The sequence below is a fragment of the Dacryopinax primogenitus genome (assembly GCF_000292625.1).
Source record: "Dacryopinax primogenitus strain DJM-731 SS1 chromosome Unknown DACRYscaffold_4, whole genome shotgun sequence".
NCBI lineage: Eukaryota > Fungi > Basidiomycota > Dacrymycetes > Dacrymycetales > Dacrymycetaceae > Dacryopinax > Dacryopinax primogenitus.
In genome coordinates this window covers 1,294,060-1,318,143 of record NW_024467201.1, presented here as the reverse complement: position 1 = coordinate 1,318,143, position 24,084 = coordinate 1,294,060, and the positions used below count along the sequence as shown (strand labels likewise).

Here is a 24,084-nt window from a genome sequence, read left to right as displayed (position 1 = left end):
CACGTGCTTCTAACTCATTCATCTTACGCACAACGGCCGGAGATTACCCACCAACCGACTGCTGCGGGCGGGGTCCAGCCATTTCTCAACATCTCTGTCATCGCTGGAAGTACTGCCCTCCACCGCGCAGACCGCCAGCTCGAAAAGATTAAATATTAACAGCCGCGCGCTCCAACTACTTCGTCCACCCCGTCTCTGAATATTAATATGGTAGCACCGCATTCACCCACGCAGCCACGTCGGATGAACATACTGGACGAACGGGAGCATTCACATGAAAAACCATTATGTCAGCCACTTACGAGCGGAAACCCGTGGCCGCCCAGGGTAAACCATGTGTCACTTAGCTAAGCGGGCTGAATGGGGACCCCGGACACCAGTTCACAACGGAGTTATGCGACACTTCTGCTGAAACTTTCAACATACCAAATACGGTTTCATCCCTCATTCTGCCATTCCCCTTACTGGCTCCAGTCTCGATTACATGGGGTATTCAGTAACAGGATCGGTAACCGTTAGGTCGCACTCAGGTATATCACAGTCGGGGATCATGCGCTTCAAAGACTCCGCCGGCCGTTCTGACGGAGATGCAAAAGCACTGCTATTCATTCTACTGGTCCATATTAATGCTATCACAGATATCTTGCTCTCTGTTTATGTGGATTAGGCAGACTGAGGGGGCGATGTACGTAGTTTCAATTAGTTAGCTAAGCGAGACGAATGGTCTCGCTGGTATGAAACAATGTATAGTAGTCATGTGTCAAAGAAACAGCCCGCTCCGAGGATGAACCGTCTCCGTTCTCGATCATTTTCTCAGTTGCACACCTTATTCCGGATCAAGCTTATCGCCGAAGAAGGAAAGAATGGCATTGATGACCGACGCACGAGGGTTGGACACATCTTAACAATGCTTGTCAAATGGTCAGCCCGATAAGTCAGATGCTGACCCATCATCTGAATAAAAGTGATTAGCCCACCTCAGGGTGTGATAGGGACGGACTGTATTAATGACCCCCCTTGGCAGTGCGATGACAAAGCGCCTGGGGCGTGTAGCGCTTATTTCGTCTCCTGGTTCCTTGTGCTGAATATACATCAAGCGCTGCCCGTCCATTTTCGAGAAGTATGATCTCCTGGAAACAGCATGTTACAACTTGCACCCAGCCCACTCAATCGACTTCTCAATAAGAAGTTGTGATGTCGTTTCATTTCAAGCTTGCGTAGTTGCCAAGCTCGGCAGCGATCGGAACAAGGCTCCTACAGGAGTCTAGATCTGTCTTTTGTATCAACGGACATCTGCTACTACTTTTGCTACGGTCTTCCTTTTTCACTTTCCCCTTCTGTTTGCCTCGTGTCGACGGGATTCAAGCCCGTCCGTACGGAGTCCGTCCCGAGATACTGAGCTGGCCGCGGCGCGAGATGGACTTCCTTGAACTGCTAACATCTTTGCTCGTCCTTATTCCGGATGCTGACTACACACTTCCTCTAAAGCATTCGTAAGTCAACATTGGGTCTCACGTCTCCACAATCGCCACTGCGCGATCACTTCGCCAAAGCGCCATCCATGGAGCAGTTCCGCGGGGGCGTTCTTGTGTTGACTGGCTACCACCTCGGCGCTTGTCCTGAAGAAAATGTTCAGAAGCTCAAACACATGGATCACGCTATGCTGGAAAGAAAAATCTGCCCGGTACTGTAAGCAAGGGATCGGATATGTTTCCCGTCCCCCCCATTTTCGGTCGAAATGAAGAGTAAGTGGGATACTCTCAGACAATACTCAGCCCAAAGGAAGATAATTTTAGGTGCGGATGCCGTCGCCGAGACCACGGGTACGGGAACAGGGGACCATGCAACTGAGATTCTACAGCGACAAGTTGACTTCTGAATCTGGCTTCTCCACTCGAGCGACTTTTGCGATATATTGTCATACTGTGGGGCCGAGCGAACGCGGCCATTTCCGAAGCGCCACGTGTACGGACATACCGACATCATCGGAAACCCCGGCAGTCGAGTAAAGCCCTTGCGGTTATGTTTGGAATTTTATCGAATTGCCCCGCTTGACAACAGGACCAGCCTTTGGGACCGCGAGAGTGGGATTGAACACCGTCGTTGCAGGTTTTTCCTTCCTCATCAGTCCATTTTTTATGTAGCTTCAACATGTGACGCCCGTGGCAGGCAGTTGAATACCGACCACCCTTTTACAAGGTCATCAATGGAGGTCGAATTGATCGTTGTCGTCGCATTTCTCCGAATAACAAATTTTCATGATCGGCAGTGTCTCAGATTGTTCCTTGTCGACAGATCGGTCAAAAAATGAAGCGCTGTTAATCTCTCCTCACCGGAGGACTTACCGAAGCCGCGAATGCAGACCCTGCCCGCACGGAAGGTCGTGCGTTCTTTCGTCTTCTCTTATGCCCGTCCCTCGATCTGCCTTCTTTTCTACGTATACCTTGACAACAATCGGCACTTGACCACTCTTCGAATTTATCAAAAGGAGACAATCTCTTCTGTTCGCTCTGTGATCTTGACGTCTCGCGGCCTCAAGAAGATGTACTTGAGCACATCGAATTACGAACGCCTCTCGTACACTACGCAAGATCAGACGGAATATTCTACATAGGCTGTCCATCATAGGCTCCATGTTCGGCGCCCTTGCTCACCCAATAGTCTTGCACCAATGACGGCCTTGACTCGTTTGCAATATTACCGTCGATGTTACCTGGCAACATTGATGAATTTGTATTCCTCGTTCCAACACTCTGGATGGCGCGTTGGAGAATTTGCCCGGCGTCGTCACTGACACAAGATAGACGGTGAGATGCGGCGTAAGTCGAGGTACCTGGTCAGGCATGATAAGATGGCGTACCACCCTGGGTAGCACATCGACTGCTGTTTCACTCGATTACCGTCTCTGGAATTCCTATGATTGAAAACATCTTGCATGGTAAGCTGGTATTTCTGTGGACGTTGATAGGTATTCATGGATCAACAGCTTCCTCTTATTCCCCTAACTATATTTGGAGGTGGTCTTCTCAGTGGTGTACCTGAGCTACCAGAGTTGTATGGAGATATTATGCTCGACTTGGAAGATATCGTCGATTGGCGTACGCTCGAAGACGACCCGACAATGCTAGAAATGGATGGCGCATCAACCTTATGGGGAAGTGAGATTGGCTCTGTCCAAAACTCACCAAACTTCACCATTTCTGACCCCCCTGCCGTTCCCGTATGTGACTCGTTTTCCTTATCGCGCTGAAATGAATTCGGGGATACAGGTTTCGAAGGAGTCTGATTTCCTCGATCATACAATGACCCCAATCCCGCGTCGCATGAGTACGAGCTCGTCCCCGTCCTGTTTCGAGGACGTCAGTCATCTGGGTTTTTTTGGCCGTGGCTACTGTTGACAAGTGTATAGGTCGCACATATGGGCGGTACGTTTCAGCGGGACGAGAACGCTGTTACGATCGATGCGCATGCATCTACCCCCAGTTCTGTCGGCGAAAGGACCAGGTTTCCCTGCCCCCTTTACTACCAAGGTTGTGACATGACGTTTGGCCGGAAGGGCGATGCGGCCAGACATGCCGGCTTAATACATGGAGGTGTCAAGCTGTCCACATGTGCGAATTGTGGCAGCGCTTTCAAGCGAGCTGACGGCCTTTCAAATCATCTTCGAAAAAACGCTGCTTTCAGAAGAGTGGCCGTCACGAAGGGACCAAGCAGGCACGCAAGCGGACCAGGCAAGCAACGAAAATCAGAGCCGCGACGCGCACAACGGACGACAAGCGCGTGTAGATATTCGATCTAGCGAGAAAAGTCCATCTAATGATAAACCCATGTAACCGATCGACTTACTCGTTGGAGAGGAGCAGAAAATATTTATTCATATCTTCGGTCTGTATTTACGCGAATGACAAAACAAGCGCCCGACAGTGAGTTCAAAGGAAGACAATGAGCTCCAGTGCAGGAAGACCACACTCGGCAACAAGACGAAAAGAGAACTTTGACTCTCACCACACGATGCGGAAGTAATCAAGGGTAAGAAAGAAAAGATGATATTGAAAGTAAGAATGAAAAACACAAACTACAGGAGACAACACGAGTTGTACAGACACATAGAGACGATGGATTCACGCAAAGAATAATGCAAAGCGGGAGGAAAAGGTCTCGACTGGTCTCAGTCCTGTTCTCTTGCTCGATTGATGTGGTTCCTGCCATTAGGGAAGAAGGCCGGCTTCGGTTTCGGGGCGGAACTGGAGGCAGGGGCTGCCCTGAGACGGAATTCAGCAGCGAGGCACAGATGGCTGAACAAACAGTTAGCCTCATTCATCAATACTAGAAAAGACAGGGACGCACTCGGATGGGAAGTGAGCGTTCGGGAATCCGACCGACTTTGCCAGATATGCAGGGTCCACCTCTCCCAGTACGCTCCTCACAGCCATCGTATCAGTCGAATACCAAATGTAGTCGATGATGCCCTCGAAGTTCGGAGTGTAGTTTGTCATGGTCAGCTGCGGGATGTCGGCATAGGCGGAGCGCAGTTTCAGACGATGCTTGGGACCCTTGCTAGTGAATGTGCCGTACTCGTACGTCATGAAATCAGGATGGTCAGGGGCGACCATACCGCTTGACATGAACTCGTAGACACCAGAGTCAGGGATGCTGTTGAAATCACCACATATAATGGTGGGGATCTTCGAGCCATCCGGGTATGACGGGCCCAGAGGCATGCCCTTCAGGCCACCAGGCAAAGTAAGATACTTCTTGACAGGCGAGGGCAGCGAGGGCGCGGAAGCAGCAGGAGAGGGCTCGGTCAAGCTTGTCTCCGTTGTTTCCATACCATTGACTTTCTCGGATGCACTTGCCGTCGAGACACTGTCGCCTTCTGGACCAGGACTGGGCGTGCCTTTCGGCAGGGGGACCGACTCGGGGACGACATTAATTCTGGGTGGGAGCTTGGCAAACCGATCGGCGATCTTGTCGACTTCTTCCATGAGCAACGAAGCTTGGACGAGTTTGACGTCACGCAGCTCAGGGTCCCAATGCAAGTGACAGTTGGCGAGGACGAGGCGCGACCCAGTCTTCCTGTTCTCGAGCAGAGCGACAACACCAATGTGGTCCTTGGTGAGCATGCGCGTGAACAGGTCATCTGTCTTCTTGAAGTCGGGCCGCTGAACGGCGATGGCCTGGAAGTCTAGTAGCTGCTTCTCGATGAGCTGGAAGACTTCCTGGCGGTAGAAGATCGCGCATCCATCGACACGCCGAGCATCGTCTTTCGCCATCGTTCTCGCGCGGCTCTTTGGCCAGAGGAACCCTTCATATCCTAGATCTGCGAGCTTCGGGACGAAGTACTCTTCGAACGTCTGGACATCCACTTCCTGAAGGCACACCAATTCCGCATTGAGATTGGTGATCTCGTCCAGAACCAGCTGCCGCCGGTAGTCCCAGCGCAGCGCCCACGCAGGAGTGTAGCCATACAAAGACTGCGGCGCGTACCGCTCGCAGAGGATATTGTAGTTGACTACAGTAAAGGTCTCGCCGTCTACTGCATCTCCGGGTAGCATGAGGTCTCGCCAGGGTCGCTCTGCGGGCGCAGGAGGGATAGGCGCCGTATCACGAAGCATTGCGATGACGGCAGCGCAACCGTCCTTCTGGAGCGTTTGCCTGATCTCCGCAGGAAGCGGGTTGCCATCAATGCCCAGGAACTCTAGTTGGTGCAGGGTACCCATCTCATCCGGTAACGCGGTGAGGTTGTTGTCGAACAGCATTAGCTCCTTCAGTGACGTAAGCTGACCAATCTCGGGAGGGAGGGTGATGAGCTGATTGGAGGTCAGATCGAGGTGCACCAATTGCTTGAGCGCTCCGATCGCTGGCGGGAGAGTGGTGAGGCGGTTGTGGTTCATGTACAGGGTCTTGAGGTACGTGAACGTGTAGAGGCGGGGAGAGACGGATTTGAGCTGCATCCCACCCATGTCGAGCGTCGTCCATGGGTTTGTGTCCTGCTGCTTGGCAGACGCTGCTGGCGGACCCTCAGCATTGTCTTTGAGCGCGGCACTGTTGACACCGTTGACAGCTTGCAATTGAGGCGTATGACTGACACTGGGTGGGTTCTTCGCATTGGGGTCGATGGAGGAGAGGGATGAGATGGAACTGTTCTGTTGATGATGACCGCTGGTGCCGTTGGTAAGGGCGGCACCTTGGCCAGAGGAGGAGGACGGGAATGGAGCGATGCCGTTGGTGGATGGAGGGCGGGGTGCATTGGGGTCGGTGATTGGGATGGCGGATTTGGCGACGGCCCGCTGTGTGAAGGCGGACTGGCGTGCGCGGTGATGAGGAGCAGACGCAATTCGACACATCTATGGGTATATAGGTCATTACCAAAGATGGTTAGCGGGAGCAATCAAGCGCAACGATCAGTCCGGACAGCAAACTGGGAAGTAAATACGGGACGTACGTGACCAACTCGAAGCTGTTCTTGCCAATTCTTCGTCAGCTCTCCAGGCGACTGCGGCCTCAACTGCGTTTGGGCATTCATGCTCGCAATGCCACCTCCTGTACCAGCCGCTCCTCCCTGCAAACCCATCCCCACTGCGACACCTCCTGACATGGTATGCTGGTTTGTCGGACTGCCCCAAGCCTGCTGCTGGCTGAGCGACGCATGGTGTTGATGATGGGGGAGGGAGTGTTGATGTTGATGGGGGTGATGGGAGTGATGCATGGAAGATTGAGGCGGGGGCTGGCCGTACGGTTGTATCCCTGGTCCTGGTACGCCGATGAAGCCAGTTCCGGGGGATGGTGTGGGTGGGACGACGCCGATGGATCCTGGTGCGCCTGGAATGCCCACCCCACCGAGTACCTGGTGAGGAGCGCGTCCCCAAGGCTGCTGCCCCGGTCCGGGCGACGAAGGGGCGTTGAAGTACATAGAACGACGGGGTGAAGTTGCGTTTCTCGAGTGTGCTGCTTGAAATCGAGTTCTCTTTGTTGTAGGCTAGTAATAACAGAGTCTGGAGGAGGGCGAAACGGTTCGGGTCGAGGGATAACCAGCATGAGGGCGGAATGGGGGGCAAGAGGGAGATGCAGGTTGAGTGACCTGACGAGAGACGAGGATAACAACAGCGCTTGACGTTCCTAATATCGATGGATTCGTAGATTGCCAATTGTTAACAGTTTGAAGATATTCCTCACGTGATCAATAGAACATGCCCCTTCTAATAACCGTATTATCGATAGTTGAAGGTGTTGTCCAAGTTGCCAAAGTTATTTTGGTAATGAAGAATAATATCGATGGTCGAACACAACAACGCTCGTTAAATGGACGTGGGAGGAGCAGATGAGCGTCGACAGCCCCCATCCTCGGGTCTCAGCACCGCCCGCCACGCGACCAAAATTGGATCCGTTTCTCTATCTCAGAGGCGCACACACCGCTCTTTCACTGCATTTCATCTGTACTATTCGCATCAAACGACCATAACTACTGCTTTCATTAACGCTCGACGACGCTGTGTTATATCTATGGGAACTTGGGCTGCATTGGATACTTGCGTTTGCCAGCTTGACGCGGCACCTGGAGGCAATTGAAGAAATTACTTCCGCCGAAAGCTTAGGAGGTTCTGGCACACTCTGCACACACTCGATGGCCTTCGACGAAGATCATTCTTCTATTCAGTCATGAAAAGGGGTGCAATATCGATGGCCTTGGTCAATATGAGTCACCATACATATCTGGTGCCTTCCATAGGGGCGATATCGGGGTTAGACAAGGCGAGACACTCTCCATCAGTTGACGCCCCTCGACCTTCTGGGCCGCTTCCGACCCGTCACAGCATAACACGAGAAGCAGGTGGTTGTACATAGGCCGTGTATTAGATGAAGAACATTGGGTGAATTTGGACTGCCCAGATAATCAAGTCATTTGGCTTCTTCAAGGTCACAGCTCGGGAACTCCTTCCTAAATGCTTTGCGGAGGTGGGTCTGTTTTACCCAATGATCGTACATAGAACTCATACAAACAGGTGCCTCGGTCACGGTCTTTGGTCCTAGAGTTCATCCCATCTGATGTACTCGGAATTTGTGCAATAAATATGCTTCGCTCAACAGATCGAATGCTTGAAGCACATCAGCGTGGTCCCCGCGGTGTATCTCGAACGCTTAATCTTGGTCTCGGCTCCTGTGAAGAGCAACGTGGAGTTGTCCTGAGATGGAAGCCTTCGTCATTGTGGTTGTTACCTCACTATGCCCGTTCTGTATGAGCAGCTGGCCTCCAGCGTCCTTATGTTGCAGTTGACGACATATGAAACCTTCATCAATTTCCTTAATTCCCCGACCTTTACCCGGACTTCTTGCAACTCTAATGCGGGCGCTTCGAGCTTTTCTGTCCGGCCCTTGAAGAAGATAATCGAGCCATGCGGAGCATTTAATGAGAGGGCTGACAGCACCGCCACCCGCCCGTTGGGCGGGAACGATGACATCACGGGCCCTGACATCATTTTCGTTCCCATTTTGCACGACCTTCTCTACTCGTTTAGGTTCTGCAGAGACCGGTTTGTGGCTACTCCTTCGCCAACCCCAAGAGATCTGAAACCGATCGTCGGGCGCTCCGCTTCCTGACCTTTGAACTTTCCATTTCGGGAAGGAACGCTCTCGACCCAAGATCTCGTGGCCCCATGACTGAGGCGTGATCTGATGACGTCTCCCGCTCGTCATGCTCAGCGATGGCAAGTTCGCGTCGCGTCATGGAGCTTCTTTCGGAGTTGGGGATCGGAGAACCAGCTGGGCAAGGCTCGTGCGTATATAAAGCGAGCAGGGGATGGCTCGTAAAGAACCCATCTCATTCCCGTCCGACTACCAAACCAACCCAAGTACCAAAACTCCCCACCCAACCAAAACTACCGATCATTCATGATGTCTGACGCCGGTCGTTCCAATATTACTGACAAGATCTCCGCGGCGGTCAAGGTGGGCTGTAACTTACTGAACACGTCGACATATGAGCTCACACTTAACAGCCCGACTCTGAGAAGTCCACCACTGAGCATATCGGCGACGCCATCTCTGGCAAGGCCGACAACGTCGCTGGCAAGGCGGAGGGCGAGGTGCGTTCCTTTCTCAACCGCGCGACGGATGACAAGCTCATGCTCTCACAGCAGAACAAGTCGACGCTGCAGTCCGTGGCCGACAAGGTTTTCGGTGGCAACAGCAAATAGTCGCGCGCCCTCGCGCGACCCTGTCTTGTTGCTATCCATTGTCCCCGTACCCGTTACATTTGTACCATGACCATGCACATCCGCAGTCTGTCAATGTCATAAATTGCGCAACGTCCGTCCATCTTATCATATCATCCTCCCCTCGTGTGAGAGACGACTATATGCGTGGCACAGAAGCAGAGTCAGATTCCACATCAGGCGCACAGCGCGGAATTTGTTACAGGACTATGAACACACTACACACATGTCGTTACAAGTATTGTACAAATGGTCGTGGATACCAACATTATGACGTTAGTGGCAATTCATGGTGTATGACTCACGGATGCCAGCACTAATCAGCCTCAATCTTCCAACCATCGCGCCTCATCTGCTCGATAATCCTGCTAACATTCCGACAGTCGTCAATTCCCGAATGGAACCTTCCCTCCAGCTGCATCCCGAGTACGTGAAGCATCTCTAGCAGCCCGCTAGGCGGATCACTGTCGTAGAACTCTGCGAATGCGTCCTTGATGTTGACATATCGCGTAAAGTCCACACCAGTATGACCGGTTTCTCTCCTCGGGAACTCGATTCCGCATTGCCGCAATTGAGCAGGGAGCATGGTTTGAAGGTCCCAGTTGCCGCATGTAACGAAGATGAATGATCTAGGATCCGTGTCCTGACACAGCCGAGCGAGCCACTCGTTAAACCTTCGCCATACATTGGAAAACTTGTCACCGCTATCGACCGTTGCTTGTGAAATGCCGGTGAGTCGCGTGCAGAAATCGGTCAGGTGCGGAGAGAGTAAGGGCTTTACGTATTCGTGGAACATCGCAGTCGGATACTCTTGCTCCATTGAATACACGATGCAGGGAAACTCGATGACTTCCTGTACGAAGTTCACGGGGCGTGGAGATGCGCATGTTGCTTCGAAGTCGAGGATGAGAAAGTACTTCAGGGGCGGTGGCGGATGGTATGTGCGAGGAGCCATTGTTGTTACAAGATGGGTATAGCACAGAGGAACGCTGGCAGATTACTTCGATGATCGCGTGATGGAGTTCGAGCACGTCAACAGTCACGTCTCGTCTCCTCTAGCTTCAGATATCCTGTATGTCCCACCCCGTCGAGGTTATGTTGATGGTTGAAGTTCAGATCAACTCCTATACGCTCAACGAGCACGCGGGATATTTATACCTGGCAAGCGCCGCGGAATGTGCGGCGCGGAATCGACTGAATAGGATCTTCTTCGTCGGCACGCGTCCCGATGACATATCGTACCGGATCGCCGGATGTAACCTGCGGGATGCGGGGTCGGCGGTTCGGCACCTTTACGCACTTTCTAGGGTCCAAAAAGTTGCTCCCGTGTTAACACCTGTTTTTGCCTGTGACCTCGTCTGGACCTTGACCGTGTGCAGCATCCTTTCCTCCTCGGCCGGCACCATGGCCAAGAAGGACCATCAAGCAGCTCCGACCGCAGCGGGCATCCAAAACCGCGAGGCACTCCAGAGGATGAACTTCCTGTACCAGGCAAGCGCGTACTTGGCAAACGCAGCTTCTCTTACCGGCGGATCCAATCCGGAGGGTGCAAAGGCGCTTGATGAGCTATCTAGGCAATATACGAAGGACATGAGCGAGATTGCTCTGAAAACAGTTACGAAGTTGTGCGAACATCTGATTTGGTGCTTGATGTGTATTGATGGCAAGCAAGGGATCCGACTATTAAACGAACCATTTGTTCTCGATGCGGTTCCGTGTTGCTGCCAGGAAGAACATCACGATCGACAATCAAGTGTCAGCGCTGATGCTTTCATTTTGTGGGGATTATCTGACTTTGATCTAGTTTCTGGTCCGCATGGGCATCGGATTCGATCCTTGTGTGTGCAGTGCGGCGATGCTCGTAACGTCCCTGCGCCTCCTCTTCTCGATGAGGGAGCGCAGCTCGACGGTTCTTCGCTGCGCATATCCCATCAAGGCGTCAGTACGAAACCGGTTTACGATGCAGATATTAGTGACACAATGCCGACTAAAAAGAGCAGGAAGCGCTCGCGAAAGGCCCGCCAAGATAACAGTGCCACACGGAAACGCCAGGATCGACGGCATCGACCTCTTGCACCTTCCTCTGTACCTCTTTTTGCGAGAGAGGCCGCTGGACATGCTTTATTTGTCAGAAACGTGCGAGTGGATGCACCGTTATCTTGATGTCTTCGGCCAACTCTCTGGCATGCCGATCGCCGTCGGCACGTGACCGACGCGTCCTCGCCCGAAGCCTGCCACAGCCGATCCGGTTGTTCCTCTTCTTTACGACCATCATTTACAGCCATCATGCCTACTGACTCCGGGTCCGACACTGAGTACGAAACCGACAACGACTCCCGCTCTCCAAATCCGCCTGAACGTAAACATGCTGGCGTGGATGTCCACTGTCTGGCCACCAACAGCCCACCTCCTTCTGGTACTGCCCAGCACTCGGATAGCATCCTTGACGCTCTCCGCCGACATGCTCTCAACATGAATATCACGAAGGAAGATGTTCGGCTGGCTATCAAGGCTCTAGAGCGTGTGTCACGAGAAGGGATCGTTGACGACGATACAGAAGTAAGCATACCACTCGCCCATGACCGTCGAAAGCTGACTATATGCACCGGTGCACGCTGAAACAGGCGCATACATTTAACTCTGCTGCCGTTCTTGCTCATGTTCTCGAGTCTGGAGTAGACAACCTGTCCTTCTGGGAAGTTCGACATACGTTATTGAATGCAGAAGTTGTGGACATGTTGTTCAAACTCCGAGCACAGTGTCGGCCGCCAAATCACGAAGGGCATATAGTAACATTCTCTGACGCTCTTCTTATGCTGCTGCTTCCTTCTGTTCCTGTTCAAAGCTATTCTTCCACCGCCGGGTGGCCAGAGTGGGAGCATATGCAAGAGCAAGACCTACTATTTGCTGCGACATGTCTTCCAGGTGCGTGATGAATGCATTCATCCTACAATCATGTTTTCCTAAATTGTCTTCAGAGAAAATACATGCGCTGCCGGGATGCGTACGTGACGGTGCTGCAAGTCCAGCTACACGTCGTTTGGCATTGAGTCTTCTTTGGGGTTGTCATGTTTTCTGGTCTGGATGGAAGCCGGCCGAGGATCTAGAAGGCGCAGTCGAAGAATACGTAAACTGTGCATGCAGCGAAGAGTCACTTACCTCTCGCAACTGCCTCGCATATAGCTATGTTTTAGCGCTATTTGCCGTGAGTTTTCTCTCGTGCGCTACCTGAGTAGTACCAACGGCGCTCTCCTAGGAAGTCTCAGATCCCACTGCCTTCCGCCCATCCACACATTGCAAGCTGCTCTGCATGTTGTCGTTCATGTTAGAGCAGTCATCTTCGCAGGAGCACGAATCTTCGGTGAAGGTGGACGCCCTCGGCGTCCTCGTGTGTCACGGGTCGTTTGTACAATGGTCATGGCAAGCTTGGACATGTGATGGACAGAACGAAACGATCTTATGCGGCATTGTATGTTTCCACAATCGTAAGGTGATGAGAACACTAAATGGATGCCAGACCGCCCTCTGGCTTCATAAGAACCATGACTTGCATTACTGCGCCATGGATTGGGCTACCGCATTTATGCAGCACGAACAATCAGCTATTCCAGTTTTTCGGGTAAGGTGACTATCGCTCTCCCATGAATGTTTGCCAACAGACATTGTAGTTAATCCTCAAACGAGCTACCCCGTCTGCAACAGCACTCCTCCTGGCCCTTCTCAGCGCTCTCGTTCACACCCATCCTCAAATGCATAATCAATCGATCAAAGAAGATGTATTTCTCAGTGCATCAAAGCTTTTGGTTATGGAGTGCCAGGATGAGGTGAAAGAGCTTGTTGTCTGCCTGTGGAGTTCCGAACTTGCCACCCAGACCCTTTCTTTATTAGAGACAAGTGCAATGATGAAACTCATCAGCGATAGTGAGAACACGAAAATCCTCCTTTTATTTTACTGGTACTGATGCTGATCCAGGCGCCGATTTACTTTCCGAGTTCGTCTGTCAACGTTTTTAAGAGTCATCCCCCCTGACGGATTAATTCAAGATGTTTCAGTGAGCTACCCGAGGAAGGAGAACAGACGCCGCCCAAATTCAATATCTTGCTGGAATTTCTATGTATTGTTGCTCAGAGCGAAACTATATCTAGTATGTGTGTATGGGACTGACATGACCATGTGCTAATGCTTTCAGAATTACTAATGTCCCACACGACACTCGTTCCTAGGTTGTCAGAATGGGCTTGTAGCTTTGAAGGAGCTGCCACCCCTATTGAGCATTGCCGAGCCTCTGTGGTCCTTCTGTTTGGTCTCCTCGTCCGTTCCTTTTCACGCAAGAAAATTTTGCCGTACGATGCTGAGGCAGTTCACGACATCATACTCGACAGGGGACCGTATCATGTAATAGGTGCAGGTATGTCAATCTCAAACTTCGGCGCAGTGTTTCTCTAGACGAATAATCTTCAGCAGCATTCGCACAATACAATATGTGGCTACTAAACCGCAAGTCGACCACACAGCTAATGCGACTGGAGGTCTGGGACTACTTCGTCGACACCCTTCATTTATCACCAGAAGATCCCGCCGTATTTCCTTACAGAGAGCTCCTGGAAGTATCATTCTGTATCTTCTGTGCAGTATTAGATACCGCCCTACAAGCTTTGGAACCCGGTCCCTGTACGTCGCCACGGTACGAGTCAGCTCTCGGCTGACTTGCCGCCACAGTACAATTCGTTCTATCATCGGAACGAACCTTGTCCATGGCGGACAGGCTGAAGGCATTCAAGATAGCGGACGTCGAAGATGTCAGCCTCGCATCGCTCAACGAGTCAGCCGCCAACTTCCTCCTGCAAAAGGTGAGTTTCCGAATGTCTGTTAAGCGTCTTCTTTCTAAGCCTATCAGATGAAAGGCGCCCTCAGTGGATCTTCCCTTGATCAGCCGTTTCCTATGAACTTCAAACTCACATACGCCGAAGTGAATCGGGCTATGCGGATCATAAGCGTGCCATGTCTTTCTTCCTAAATATATACTCGAGCCACACGTTTGAGGGAATACAATGGTATGCATATTTTTACGTGGCAGGCAGAGCTAATACTGATTCGTCCAACTCAGTACGTTAATGGTCATGTTGTTGTAATTTCATTCAAGATATTCGAGATAACGCCTACAGTGCAAAGAGGGTCACGGAACACATCCAGCATACATTATGAGGCGGTCAATTCAGAGATCATCGTCATTTGCACTTGGTCGAAAGGCGCCACAAAGAGCACCTACCTTGCCAAATGCCATCATACCTACCTTCTTACGGAGGAGCATTTTGCTCTCGTCTCCCCAAACGTACGAAAGGCGGGCGGGAAGACTTACTAGTGAATCGTATGAGTTAGAATTCATACTATGATTAAGGAAGATATTGACAGATATTCAAGGGACTCAGCCGACCTGAGGAACAGATAACCCGAGTCTTCAAGAAGCGGCGGAGGGGTATTTCCGCACCGCCACGTCGGACCCCTCGATGCTTGTCTGGCGGCTCCGTGCGAACTTTGTGGGGTCACGATTAAACGACTGGAATACTTTAGTTCCTGGATTTCCCGCGTCCAGTCGTAGCCGTGCACTACATGATGTCATTTGGTAAAGCACTGGTATTCAATTTCGCTTAAAGTCGCGTGTTCAGTTAGTCTTACCTTTCTGGCTTTATAGGCAACCCCGCGGAGTGATGGACAGAGGACCCGACCTGCTCCGGAAGACAGGCACTACCAAACCAACGAAGTATGCTTCCAGCGACTGTGATGGAGTTCGAGGCTCGAGTTCTAAAATGGGAAAGAAGCGATGTACCTGGCCAGAATCCCCTACGGGATATCCCCTCCGAGGACCCTAGACGCGGATGTCCCTCGTCTGGACCAAATATGAATGTGCGGTCGCCATAGTGCATGAATGATCGGTTCTCGAACGCAGAATGATACTTAAAGTCGACTGGAAGCGCATGATGTGGAATATACAACGCCCTCCTCTCCCTTTTCTCTCGCTCAGACTCTCACTGGACGCCTTACACTTCCAATCATGAAGATCCTCGCCGTTCTCTATAAGGTACGCCCACTGGTCTATTGACCCATTACCGGAACTGATAATATGTTCTATAGGGTGGGAAATCTGCCGTCGCTGAGCCCCGTCTGCTCGGCACTATCGAGAACAGGGTGCGTTAGGTCATTAATTATACATCACCTCGGGCTGATGGAATTCCAGCTTGGCATTGCTTCATGGCTCAAGTCGCTTGGCCACGAGTTCATTGTCACTGACGATAAGGAGGGACCTAACTCTGTCTTCCAGAGAGAGTTACCTGATGTGAGTAAACGCTGTTGACCGAGCATTCATCCTTTTCTCATCTCCATACAGACCGATATCCTAATCACGTGAGCACCTGTGAAGATGTCTCGATTTCGTTCGTTTACAGGACATGCAGCACCCCCTTCCACCCTGCTTACCTCACCGGAGATCTCATTCGTAACAAAGCCCACAAGCTCAAGTTGGCTCTGACATCTGGTGTTGGCTCTGACCATGTTGATCTGAACGCTGCCAACGAGAAGAAGATCATGGTTGCTGAAGTCACCGGTTCAAACGTTACATCCGTAGCTGAACATGTCATCATGTGCATGCTTAACCTGGTGCGCAACTTCGTCCCGGCCCATGAGCAGATAGAGAAGGATCAATGGGATGTTGCTGCGATCGCCCGCAACGCTTTCGACCTTGAAGGCAAAGTTATCGGTACTCTTGGTGCCGGCCGTATCGGCCAACGCGTACTGAAGCGTTTGGTGCCTTTTGATCCCAAGGAGCTCGTATACTACGACTACAACCCTCTTCCTGAAGGTGAGTCACGGGATTGAGGAACACATGGCGATCGTTTGCTGACGCATACAACAGCCGTCGCAAACGAGCTGGGTGCTCGCCATATCCCTGACCTCCACCAGTTCCTGGGCGAGTGCGACGTTGTTACGGTTAATGCACCTCTGCACGAGGGCACACGGGGTCTGATCAACACCGAACTGTTGAAGCACTTTAAGAAGGGTGCATTCATCGTCAACACCGCTCGTGGTGCGATCTGCGATCGTGTGTCGATCGCGAAGGCTCTCGAGGAGGGTCAGATCAACGGATATGCTGGTGATGTGTGGGACGTCCAGCCTGCTCCTAAGGACCATATCTGGCGCCATATGAAGAACCCGCTCGGCGGCGGCAACGGCATGACTCCTCACTATTCTGGCACAACCCTCGATGCCCAGAAACGCTACGCCGATGGCACCAGGGATATCCTTGAGAGGTTCTTCAAGGGGGAGGACCAGATCCCAGCCAACTTGATTGTTGCTGATGGACGCTACGCCACCAGGTCTTGTGAGTACAATGGGTTTCCATCGATGGCCATCGAGTACTCAAGCAATTGTCCAGATGGCGAGCGTAAATAATCGCCGCGCGTCGGTCCTGCACACAGCACCTACGGCGTGTAAGTAGAACGACTACGCGCAGTCCACTCCATGGAAAATGTCCTCGATGCAATATATGTATCCAAACCCTCAATGTGGGAGGTTTCTACTGTCCCTGAGCGTGGCCGACCAGACGGTATTGATTGGTTCTTTGCCCTGTGTCTCGTTGAGGATGTAGGCATATCTCGGCCACACTCACCCTCCTTGAGAGGCGCCCACCCACTCGGTCTTGTGAGTAACGGTACATGTGCATATTCTTTTCCTGTGGTATTCGGTCTTGGCCCTGGCGCAACTCTGTTTCTTGGGCCACAATCTGACCACACCAAGTGCTATAATGCTTTGTCTTGAGATTAACTGGGTATTCAATCTATGATCATCTGGTACTTCATTTTCTATCCCTTAATTCTTCTTCTCCAACGACTTCGGCATCCCCTGCGGAGTGAGCAAGCTCTGCTCGATATCCAGCACCCTTGGCCCCGGCCCAACCTTGGTATGGATGATGCTCTTCACCGCTCCGACTTCCCACTTCTTCGCCACGGCCTCATTGAACTCCTTAGGCAGGGGCATCTGGCCCGGCACGTCCTTGGAGTAGAACACCTTGTACGTATCTTTGAACGCTTCCTGCTGGGGGAAATAGTGCATGACCATGTTAACGATATCCTTGACGTTGCGCCTAAGGCAGTAGATGACCGCGTTGGGGCCTGCGTCGAACGTGTACGCCGCGCGGTGCCCGCGTTTCTGGAGGATGCTGACCCGGTTGAACTCATGTACGAGAGTGACCAGCGCACGGGAGACGTCGTTCATGTAGAACGTAGGGGGGAAAGTGTCGAGGCACACAGCGTGGAAGTCGTTACTATCCTTCATGGTCAGCTGGGCAAAGGCGTCAAAGTCCTGCGCAGCGATGGCACGCTCCATCTCCTCCATACGGCCCGGGACGATGCGCACGCGCTCGCGGAAGAGCGGGGACGTCTCGGCCGTGCGCTGCATGCCTGTCGTGCTGGATACACCCTTCTTCTCGTCGCTCACGACACAGATGACGGCGTTGATATCGTCCCAGTGGTCTTCGCTCGCGACTTGCCGCGCTTTGCTGTCGCTTCCATCTTCGTTCTCCCCCATGTCCCAGGCAACGAATCCCCCGAACAGGGATCGGCAGGCCGAGCCAGAGCCTTGCCGGGCGATCAGGGAGAGCTCGGTGGATGTGTACGGAAGGCGGAAGACGGTTGCGAGGGAGTGCACGAGCGCGGCGTATCCTGCTGCGGAGGAAGCGAGACCCGCGGCGGTAGGGAAGTTGTTGTACGATGCGATGTGGACATGCCACTTTGATGCCTGCTTTCTTTCAGCCAATACTTGGGAGGAGGACGAGGAAAGCGCACCTCGTACTTATCCCCTGACTTCTCCTCGAACTGTCTCCTGAGCTTCTTCATCTCGGTAATGCAGGTATCCGTCCGTCCTTGTGGCTTGATCTCCTCCTCCTTCCTATTGAGCCAGAGCCTGTCGCTCTTGAAGTCGGGCGAGCAGTGTGCCGTGGTAGTGGTGCAGAACTGGTCCTGGTGTAGGGTCACACTGAGGGACGAGTTGGTAGGCAGGTTAAGGGGCACAGAGCGCTTTCCCCAGTACCTGGTTAGGTTAGCTTGGGTGCAAGAACTAGAAAGAGATACGCACTTGATGACTGCGATGTTTACCGGTGCAGTGACTGTCGCCTGCCAGAAGTCGGACTCGGACATCTTGTTCTGTTCATCAATGAGGGACATGTTCAAGAGCAACGTCGAGGATATTCCCCAACGTTTGACTTTATATTAACTTTCGGTGCCGATAGACTATTATCAAGTATATTGCGGTCGTGTAAAAAGGTCGAGGGGGAAGTGCGGTACCGGCGTGTATTCCGCACTTTACTTTGGTCAGGGCGACATGCCGAACTATTCTCAATAATCAGGGTCTAAACCGGGATCAATTCTCAGTCTCATCGCTTCTCCCTTAGTGCAGGGAGGACAATTGCACCGGCTACGCACACGCCCTCGACAGGGCATGAGCATTCCCCTCGCCCTCGCTCGACGCGCTGGGCAGCACATCCCCCGAGTTTCAGCAACTTCCACACGACGGCGACCGCGGAAGACTGAACAGATAAACGATGCCCTTGCCCTTGCGCCCGCGCACCATCCCTCGACTAGCGCGAGCGGCACACTCGTGCACCCCGAGTCGGAGGCTTCAGGGGTGGGGCAATGGGGGAAAGAAGAGAAGGAGGAGGGAGTGGGAGCCTTACCGAAGGCTAGGCGTGACGGACCCGCGAAGAAGCGAAAACAAGGAAAGGCGAGTTCAGCGGACGATCAGCGCACACGTCCACGAGAAACAGAGAAGGAACGCTCTGCATCATCCTCCGACCCACCCGCATACTCTTCACCATCAGCATATCTCCCCCTTCATACTCCCTCAATCTCCCGCTGGGAACGGCCCCTCCTTGCTACATCCACCACTCCTAGCAAGCAGATGAAAAATGCATTCCTGCAAGACACCCGTTTATGGCTCCGCGTGCAGGGCCTGTCCGACATCCGATTAGCAGAAGAGAAGATACGGGGAAAGGATAAGAAGAAAGAGCGATCTAGGGTGCGAGCGGCGAAGTATGCTGAGAGGATGAAAGACAGAGTCGCCTCTGGCGTGGCAGTAACGCGGAATCGTCAAGAGCTTCGAAAAACGCTTGATTCTCTGCTGGGAGATGGGAATGCTTCTTCTCTTCCTTCCCGAATACCGATGGCGAGCTCTCCGTGCCCCCCAACCCTGGAAACAGAACCTCCATCACCTTTGGCGTCCTCATCCATCCCCCCGCCCCAATCCCAATCAAGTCCTGCCGATGCTGCCTCAGCTCTCCCAACCGCATCCAAACCTCCCCAAAAAAGTACATTCACCCCCTCTGCTATTGGATCGATCCCCGAACCCACTGTCATCCCTAGCTTCACCGTATCGACGCGAACTTCATTCAACCCTCCCTCGTATCCGTACTCCATCCCAGCCCCTGATGTCCGTGCTTCTATCCCTATAGCATCACCGGTTATCAAGAAAATCCCCGACCCGAGTGCTTTGACATCCATGCCCTCCAATGAAGAAGAGCCAACCATGAGCATCTCCCGAGTCTTGGAAGATATTAATCGTACGCTCGCAGCACTGAAGCAGCTCCAATCCCTGCGGCCTGTTCCTGGCGACCAGAACGTGCAACCGTACGGAATGGCGAATGTCGATTACTCGAATATTAATGCGTATCAACGGCCTTACCCGTCTCATTTGGATGAGATCCTCCTCCCTGCTGTTCCTCCGCCGGTTCCAAGCACTCGCGGATACGCCTTCCCTGTTGCGGAGGACGGGCCATACCAAGCGTCAGGTGCCGTGCAACCTATCGAACGCTCATCTGCAAAAGCCGACCCGAGTTCAAGTACCTCAGATCCATCGATGGATTTTCAAGATCTCCCACCATATCTCCATCCTGATTTCCAAGGACCCATGCTACCCGGGCAGCTGCAGGCCATCGCAGCTGCCTTCGCCCACCCCTTCAAGTCCGCCGCAAGCTTCTTCTCTCCCTCACACGCCGTACCTTTCGACAGCCAGCCACATGTCTCACCTCCACTACCTCAACCTCAGACTCGCCCATTGACTACTCCTACGCAGGTGTCCGTGCCTGAGCCATACGAAAGGCCTCCTGCAGCGTGGGCGAGACAAGTCGCGGAGTTTGAGTTCCTCCAAGCGCTCGAAGCTGCTCGAGACCAAGTCGCTGAAAAAGGAATCGGTGATCAACGCCAAGAGAGCATCATTGGCGCCCTTATGGCGAAGATCAACGAGGTCCGCGGCAGTCCCGTCCCTTCGCCGGAGGAGATGGCCAAGATGGAGTACAATGCTTATTTCCGTGCGGAAGCGGCCGCTTGGGCCACTTCAGAGCTGGAAAAGCGTGGTTCGAGCGGGGGTTTGAAATGTCCCCAAGAAGTACGCTTCTCTGCGAATGATGATGCTGAGGATGCGCTGGATGACCTGCTGGGCGTATCTGGGCAGGGAACGGCCAGCAGACCAGGAGAGGAGCAATCGATCGCCGGCTGTCCAGAACTGGTCATGCCCTCCCAATTGCGTACTTTCCTATCCTCCCTCCCTCTGCCCAATGTCCCCCCCAAACCTGGTCCAGGGCGCGCGCCACTCGTCACCCAGGCAGAGCTGGATACGTATGTTCGACCGCTATATGCGCGTGGGTGGCGCGTCGCCTACGTTCGGAAGAAGGCGGACAAGCTCGAACCGCAGGAGAGGAGTCGCTGGGCTGGGATGAAACCGGAGCACGAGAAGGGTGTCTATGCGCATGCTTTGCTGAGGTGCTTTACTTTCGCGAAATATCAGGAGGCGATCGACTTTGCGGCGAAGGTGATGGAGGTCACTAATCAGGAAAACGTGAGTTTCCTCCCGCAATGGTGTGCATTGCATGCGCTGACTCGCGCTCTTTAGCATCACCCCGTCCTCGCGGTCTTTGCCAAGTCGGTTTACGTTCGCATATATACCGGTCAGGCGCATACACTCGACGAACCTCCTCTCAAGACTTTCGGAATCACGATGCATGATGTCCGGTTCGCTTATTGTCTCGAGACGCTGCCGTCTCCCCTGCTACTACCAGCAGAGGACAACCCCAGCGAAGTCCACTTTACGCCAACGGTTATCAAGTACCTCCATCGATGTATGGTTCCTGTCGACCGAGACTGGGTACCCCTCAGTTCTCCTCAGGAAATCCCTAAGGACGAACATGGTCGTCACTTGGTTGGTCCTCCTAGCCCATGCCCGAACTGTGGCGGCAACCATTGGATGAGCAGATGCCCCTTCCAGAATGTTTCCCGTGGAGAGCAGAAGGATTCTATGAGGATGTATTGAGCGGTTTGATGTGAAGTGGAGAGCCTTTGTGCTTTGGGAATGAACGTGAATGTGATGCGGCATGTAGTGGATCGACAATGTATCATTATAGAAGTGCAATACCTAAGGTATCTCGATGGGGATATCATAATGCATAAAACAAGCATCCTGTACCATGGATCACTGAGACCCTACTAGAACTTGACCACCTTTTTAGGTTTCGGCAGAGGTGCTTCATCAACTTTCTTGTTAGCAAGATCTTCTTTATCTACTTCTGTCTTGCGACGCTTCAGTTCATGGAAGTCGTCTTCATCGGCGCCTTTCCCATCAGTGGTCATTCCGAGCACGAGTGCGTCACCCTGATTATCTGAGTGCACCGTTAGACAGGGGTCAAATTCCTAGACGAGCGGACTCACCCTTCCATCTTAAGGGACAATCTTTCGCCAAATGGGTCACTTCGCCGCACACCTTGCAATTTCCACCCCTCGGATAGACACCGTGTTTGTTCTTCCCACATTGGCCTGCCAGGTGTCCCGTCCCTCCGCATATGAAGCACTTTGCAAACGGAAGGTCTCCACTGGGGAGTTCAGGCTTGCGACATCTCCCTAGCGTATGCTGCGTGCTCCCGCATCGATAGCAGAGAGCTTCACCCTTCAGTGCAACCTTGTTCGTGTTCGATGGTGCAGCGCTACCAGAGATGTCAGGACAATCTCTGACCGAATGGCCCGGTTGTCGACAAGCAAAACAAATGGTTTGAGCTTGACGGTCGGCAATCCGCCCTATCCGTCGCTCTTCCGAAGCTATAGCGCGGGAATACGCATCTAGCAAAGATAGAGATCAGGGAAATGTCTAAAACAGGAAATGGATACTTACCTTTCGGGTATTGCTTCCGCTCGAATTTCTTCTTTGGTTTTGCTTTAGTCTTCTGGCCCGAGGTGCCCGACTCAGAAACAGCATTTGCGGGGGGATCTACCCCAGACATGCTAGGAATGGCACCGGCGCTGGACCCCAGCGTGGGTTTTCGGCCGCCGTCCGCCAGTGCATCCGCAGCACCGATCCTCCGCTTCTTATTGTATCGTCCGGAGTCCGCATCTTCCTCACCTCCGAGATACCCATCCTCTTCCCCACCTCCTCGATCATTCTTAATGTCGTGGTCTCCGTCTGTGTTCTCGGTATCTGCGTCGCGCTTTCTCTTTCGCTGCTCAGTCCATTTCTTGCCCGCCCGATGGGTCTTCTTCTTAGGCTGGGCGTTGGCGCCCGTGGGATGGGAGCCAACGTCTTGAGCGACCGAAGTGGCAGAAGAGCCATCGATCTTAGTCGCCTCCACGTGGGTACGTTTGTATCCCAAGTTGGTGTAGCGTGTCATGTTGTCAAGCAAGAAGACTATCGAGAGATGAGCAGGGGACCAGGTGCCAAGGGTACACTGACGGCAAAAAGTATTGCACACCGAGTCCCCTATCCATGCTGTATCCGTGTGCGTAACTTTATGCCGCCACTGTATTTCGATACGAAAATCTCTCATGGTCAGGGACCAGATTTCGGAACCGAAGATAATCCCTTGAAAGAACCAGCGGGGACATCGGCATTCGCACCGCATGACCCAGATTTCACGGAACGAACGTGATTTGGTCCTGGACTGTACTGCCTACCTCCCGCTGTGTTTCTTTTCTTTCGTGGAATTGATCGATGTGATGCAAACATGGATTAATATGGCACATTTGGTAATACGACTCGGCCGAAAGGCTGTAAAGCTGAGTCTGGGGGATGACAGTTTCACAAGCATGCCTGATGAATTGGACTTTGTCTCGCGCTTTGCACCTTGATCGTGATCCGAGTCACGCCGTGGGGATCAGGGGCGGTGTCTGTTCAACAAAGCATCGTGAGATTCTCTTCATTTGGCAATGGAAATGGCTACTGACCCTATCACCCCTCACCAATTTTCCCAAAATTCCCTCAATCTCAGGCAACCTCGTGCGAAAATCCGCACGTGTGCGTTCCAAGTTCATCGATCTGTGCGCAGCAAAGCCGTGTATTTTCATCCTTTACGTGACATACTACGCAGCCCAACTCGATTTTTTCTAGGTCTGGCAAACGAGACCTACCGGCTATGTTGATGTTTTCGCAACTACGTCATCTTCGAAGGTAGCCGTTATGAAGGAAGATGTCAGAGTATTGTTAGACCCTATGTTGCACAGCATTGCATCTATGGCTGACCCAGCTGAGAAACCGTCAGTTCCGCCGACCCCTTCCGCGGGCTTGACTAATCCTGGATCCCGTCAAATAACACCAATCACGGCAATGTACTCCTTGATGGTTTGCTATCTATCCGCCGGGCGCCTCCTTCGCTTCACTCAATGCACCGCTGCAGAGTTGGTCTAGCGTTCTGTTCCACGCTCCTTTGGGTCTGTAAAAGCGCTCGAAGCACACAGCGCCGCGAAGAAGACACGTTCTTGCACCGGACGGCTAGTGACCGGTCTTGTTGCGTATCGCGGAACAATCCAGGCCTCAGACTGACTCTCAACTCTATTGGATCCACGGACA

General features: G+C 52.6%; 9 protein-coding genes across 9 annotated transcripts; 6 read left to right on the top strand and 3 right to left on the bottom strand.

Moving 5' to 3' along the window:
• Positions 1-2,974: 2,974 nt before the first annotated feature.
• On the top strand, positions 2,975-3,542 carry DACRYDRAFT_105484 (uncharacterized protein; the record flags this gene model as incomplete). The annotated part of the gene is made up of 4 exons (XM_040768094.1): positions 2,975-3,220; positions 3,270-3,359; positions 3,410-3,425; positions 3,484-3,542. The coding sequence occupies 4 exons, from the start codon at positions 2,975-2,977 to the stop codon at positions 3,540-3,542; spliced, it is 411 nt and encodes a 136-aa protein (XP_040631318.1).
• A 349-nt stretch (positions 3,543-3,891) lies between these two features.
• Positions 3,892-7,241, bottom strand: DACRYDRAFT_76875 (uncharacterized protein). Its single transcript, XM_040776231.1, has 3 exons — positions 6,446-7,241; positions 4,348-6,347; positions 3,892-4,295 (listed from the first exon to the last, which is right to left on the bottom strand). The coding sequence occupies exons 1-3, from the start codon at positions 6,911-6,913 to the stop codon at positions 4,169-4,171; spliced, it is 2,595 nt and encodes an 864-aa protein (XP_040631317.1). The 5' UTR covers positions 6,914-7,241; the 3' UTR covers positions 3,892-4,168.
• Positions 7,242-8,892: 1,651 nt separating this feature from the next.
• DACRYDRAFT_105482 (heat shock protein 9/12) lies at positions 8,893-9,194 on the top strand (the record flags this gene model as incomplete). Its single annotated transcript, XM_040768093.1, has 3 exons — positions 8,893-8,946; positions 8,997-9,083; positions 9,135-9,194. The coding sequence occupies 3 exons, from the start codon at positions 8,893-8,895 to the stop codon at positions 9,192-9,194; spliced, it is 201 nt and encodes a 66-aa protein (XP_040631316.1).
• A 169-nt stretch (positions 9,195-9,363) lies between these two features.
• DACRYDRAFT_20958 (exonuclease RNase T and DNA polymerase III) lies at positions 9,364-10,316 on the bottom strand. The gene has a single exon (XM_040772166.1). The coding sequence runs from the start codon at positions 10,165-10,167 to the stop codon at positions 9,529-9,531; it is 639 nt and encodes a 212-aa protein (XP_040631315.1). The 5' UTR covers positions 10,168-10,316; the 3' UTR covers positions 9,364-9,528.
• Positions 10,317-10,616: 300 nt separating this feature from the next.
• Positions 10,617-11,375, top strand: DACRYDRAFT_49022 (Rpr2-domain-containing protein; the record flags this gene model as incomplete). Its single annotated transcript, XM_040774878.1, has 3 exons — positions 10,617-10,837; positions 10,885-10,967; positions 11,017-11,375. The coding sequence occupies 3 exons, from the start codon at positions 10,617-10,619 to the stop codon at positions 11,373-11,375; spliced, it is 663 nt and encodes a 220-aa protein (XP_040631314.1).
• A 2,127-nt stretch (positions 11,376-13,502) lies between these two features.
• DACRYDRAFT_20956 (uncharacterized protein) lies at positions 13,503-14,240 on the top strand. Its single transcript, XM_040772165.1, has 4 exons — positions 13,503-13,621; positions 13,675-13,884; positions 13,934-14,063; positions 14,111-14,240. The coding sequence occupies exons 3-4, from the start codon at positions 13,968-13,970 to the stop codon at positions 14,228-14,230; spliced, it is 216 nt and encodes a 71-aa protein (XP_040631313.1). The 5' UTR covers positions 13,503-13,621; positions 13,675-13,884; positions 13,934-13,967; the 3' UTR covers positions 14,231-14,240.
• A 2-nt stretch (positions 14,241-14,242) lies between these two features.
• On the top strand, positions 14,243-14,932 carry DACRYDRAFT_20955 (uncharacterized protein). Its single transcript, XM_040772164.1, has 4 exons — positions 14,243-14,267; positions 14,321-14,581; positions 14,635-14,847; positions 14,906-14,932. The coding sequence occupies exons 1-2, from the start codon at positions 14,265-14,267 to the stop codon at positions 14,573-14,575; spliced, it is 258 nt and encodes an 85-aa protein (XP_040631312.1). The 5' UTR covers positions 14,243-14,264; the 3' UTR covers positions 14,576-14,581; positions 14,635-14,847; positions 14,906-14,932.
• Positions 14,933-14,945: 13 nt separating this feature from the next.
• On the top strand, positions 14,946-18,266 carry DACRYDRAFT_76868 (uncharacterized protein). Its single transcript, XM_040776230.1, has 8 exons — positions 14,946-15,292; positions 15,346-15,399; positions 15,449-15,547; positions 15,599-15,615; positions 15,666-16,069; positions 16,124-16,588; positions 16,643-18,003; positions 18,051-18,266. Exons 1-7 carry the CDS (start codon positions 15,266-15,268, stop codon positions 16,657-16,659), a joined length of 1,083 nt encoding a protein of 360 aa, XP_040631311.1. The 5' UTR covers positions 14,946-15,265; the 3' UTR covers positions 16,660-18,003; positions 18,051-18,266.
• A 2,011-nt stretch (positions 18,267-20,277) lies between these two features.
• On the bottom strand, positions 20,278-22,949 carry DACRYDRAFT_114745 (uncharacterized protein). Its single transcript, XM_040769868.1, has 4 exons — positions 22,417-22,949; positions 21,960-22,364; positions 21,148-21,910; positions 20,278-21,093 (listed from the first exon to the last, which is right to left on the bottom strand). The coding sequence occupies exons 1-3, from the start codon at positions 22,907-22,909 to the stop codon at positions 21,738-21,740; spliced, it is 1,071 nt and encodes a 356-aa protein (XP_040631310.1). The 5' UTR covers positions 22,910-22,949; the 3' UTR covers positions 20,278-21,093; positions 21,148-21,737.
• Positions 22,950-24,084: the final 1,135 nt, after the last annotated feature.

Coding starts and splice junctions, on each gene's coding strand:
- DACRYDRAFT_76875 (XM_040776231.1), bottom strand. CDS start 6,913: ATGTACTTCAACGCCCCTTCGTCGCCCGGACCGGGGCAGCAGCCTTGG. Junction 6,348..6,445: donor AACAGCTTCGAGTTGGTCAC/GTACGTCCCGTA, acceptor ATATACCCATAG/ATGTGTCGAATTGCGTCTGC. Junction 4,296..4,347: donor AACGCTCACTTCCCATCCGA/GTGCGTCCCTGT, acceptor CTGTTTGTTCAG/CCATCTGTGCCTCGCTGCTG.
- DACRYDRAFT_20958 (XM_040772166.1), bottom strand. CDS start 10,167: ATGGCTCCTCGCACATACCATCCGCCACCGCCCCTGAAGTACTTTCTC.
- DACRYDRAFT_20956 (XM_040772165.1), top strand. CDS start 13,968: ATGGCGGACAGGCTGAAGGCATTCAAGATAGCGGACGTCGAAGATGTC. Junction 14,064..14,110: donor CCAACTTCCTCCTGCAAAAG/GTGAGTTTCCGA, acceptor TAAGCCTATCAG/ATGAAAGGCGCCCTCAGTGG.
- DACRYDRAFT_76868 (XM_040776230.1), top strand. CDS start 15,266: ATGAAGATCCTCGCCGTTCTCTATAAG. Junction 15,293..15,345: donor TCCTCGCCGTTCTCTATAAG/GTACGCCCACTG, acceptor TATGTTCTATAG/GGTGGGAAATCTGCCGTCGC. Junction 15,400..15,448: donor TCGGCACTATCGAGAACAGG/GTGCGTTAGGTC, acceptor ATGGAATTCCAG/CTTGGCATTGCTTCATGGCT.
- DACRYDRAFT_114745 (XM_040769868.1), bottom strand. CDS start 22,909: ATGACACGCTACACCAACTTGGGATACAAACGTACCCACGTGGAGGCG. Junction 22,365..22,416: donor GCGGAAGCAATACCCGAAAG/GTAAGTATCCAT, acceptor TATCTTTGCTAG/ATGCGTATTCCCGCGCTATA. Junction 21,911..21,959: donor TTGTCCCTTAAGATGGAAGG/GTGAGTCCGCTC, acceptor CGGTGCACTCAG/ATAATCAGGGTGACGCACTC.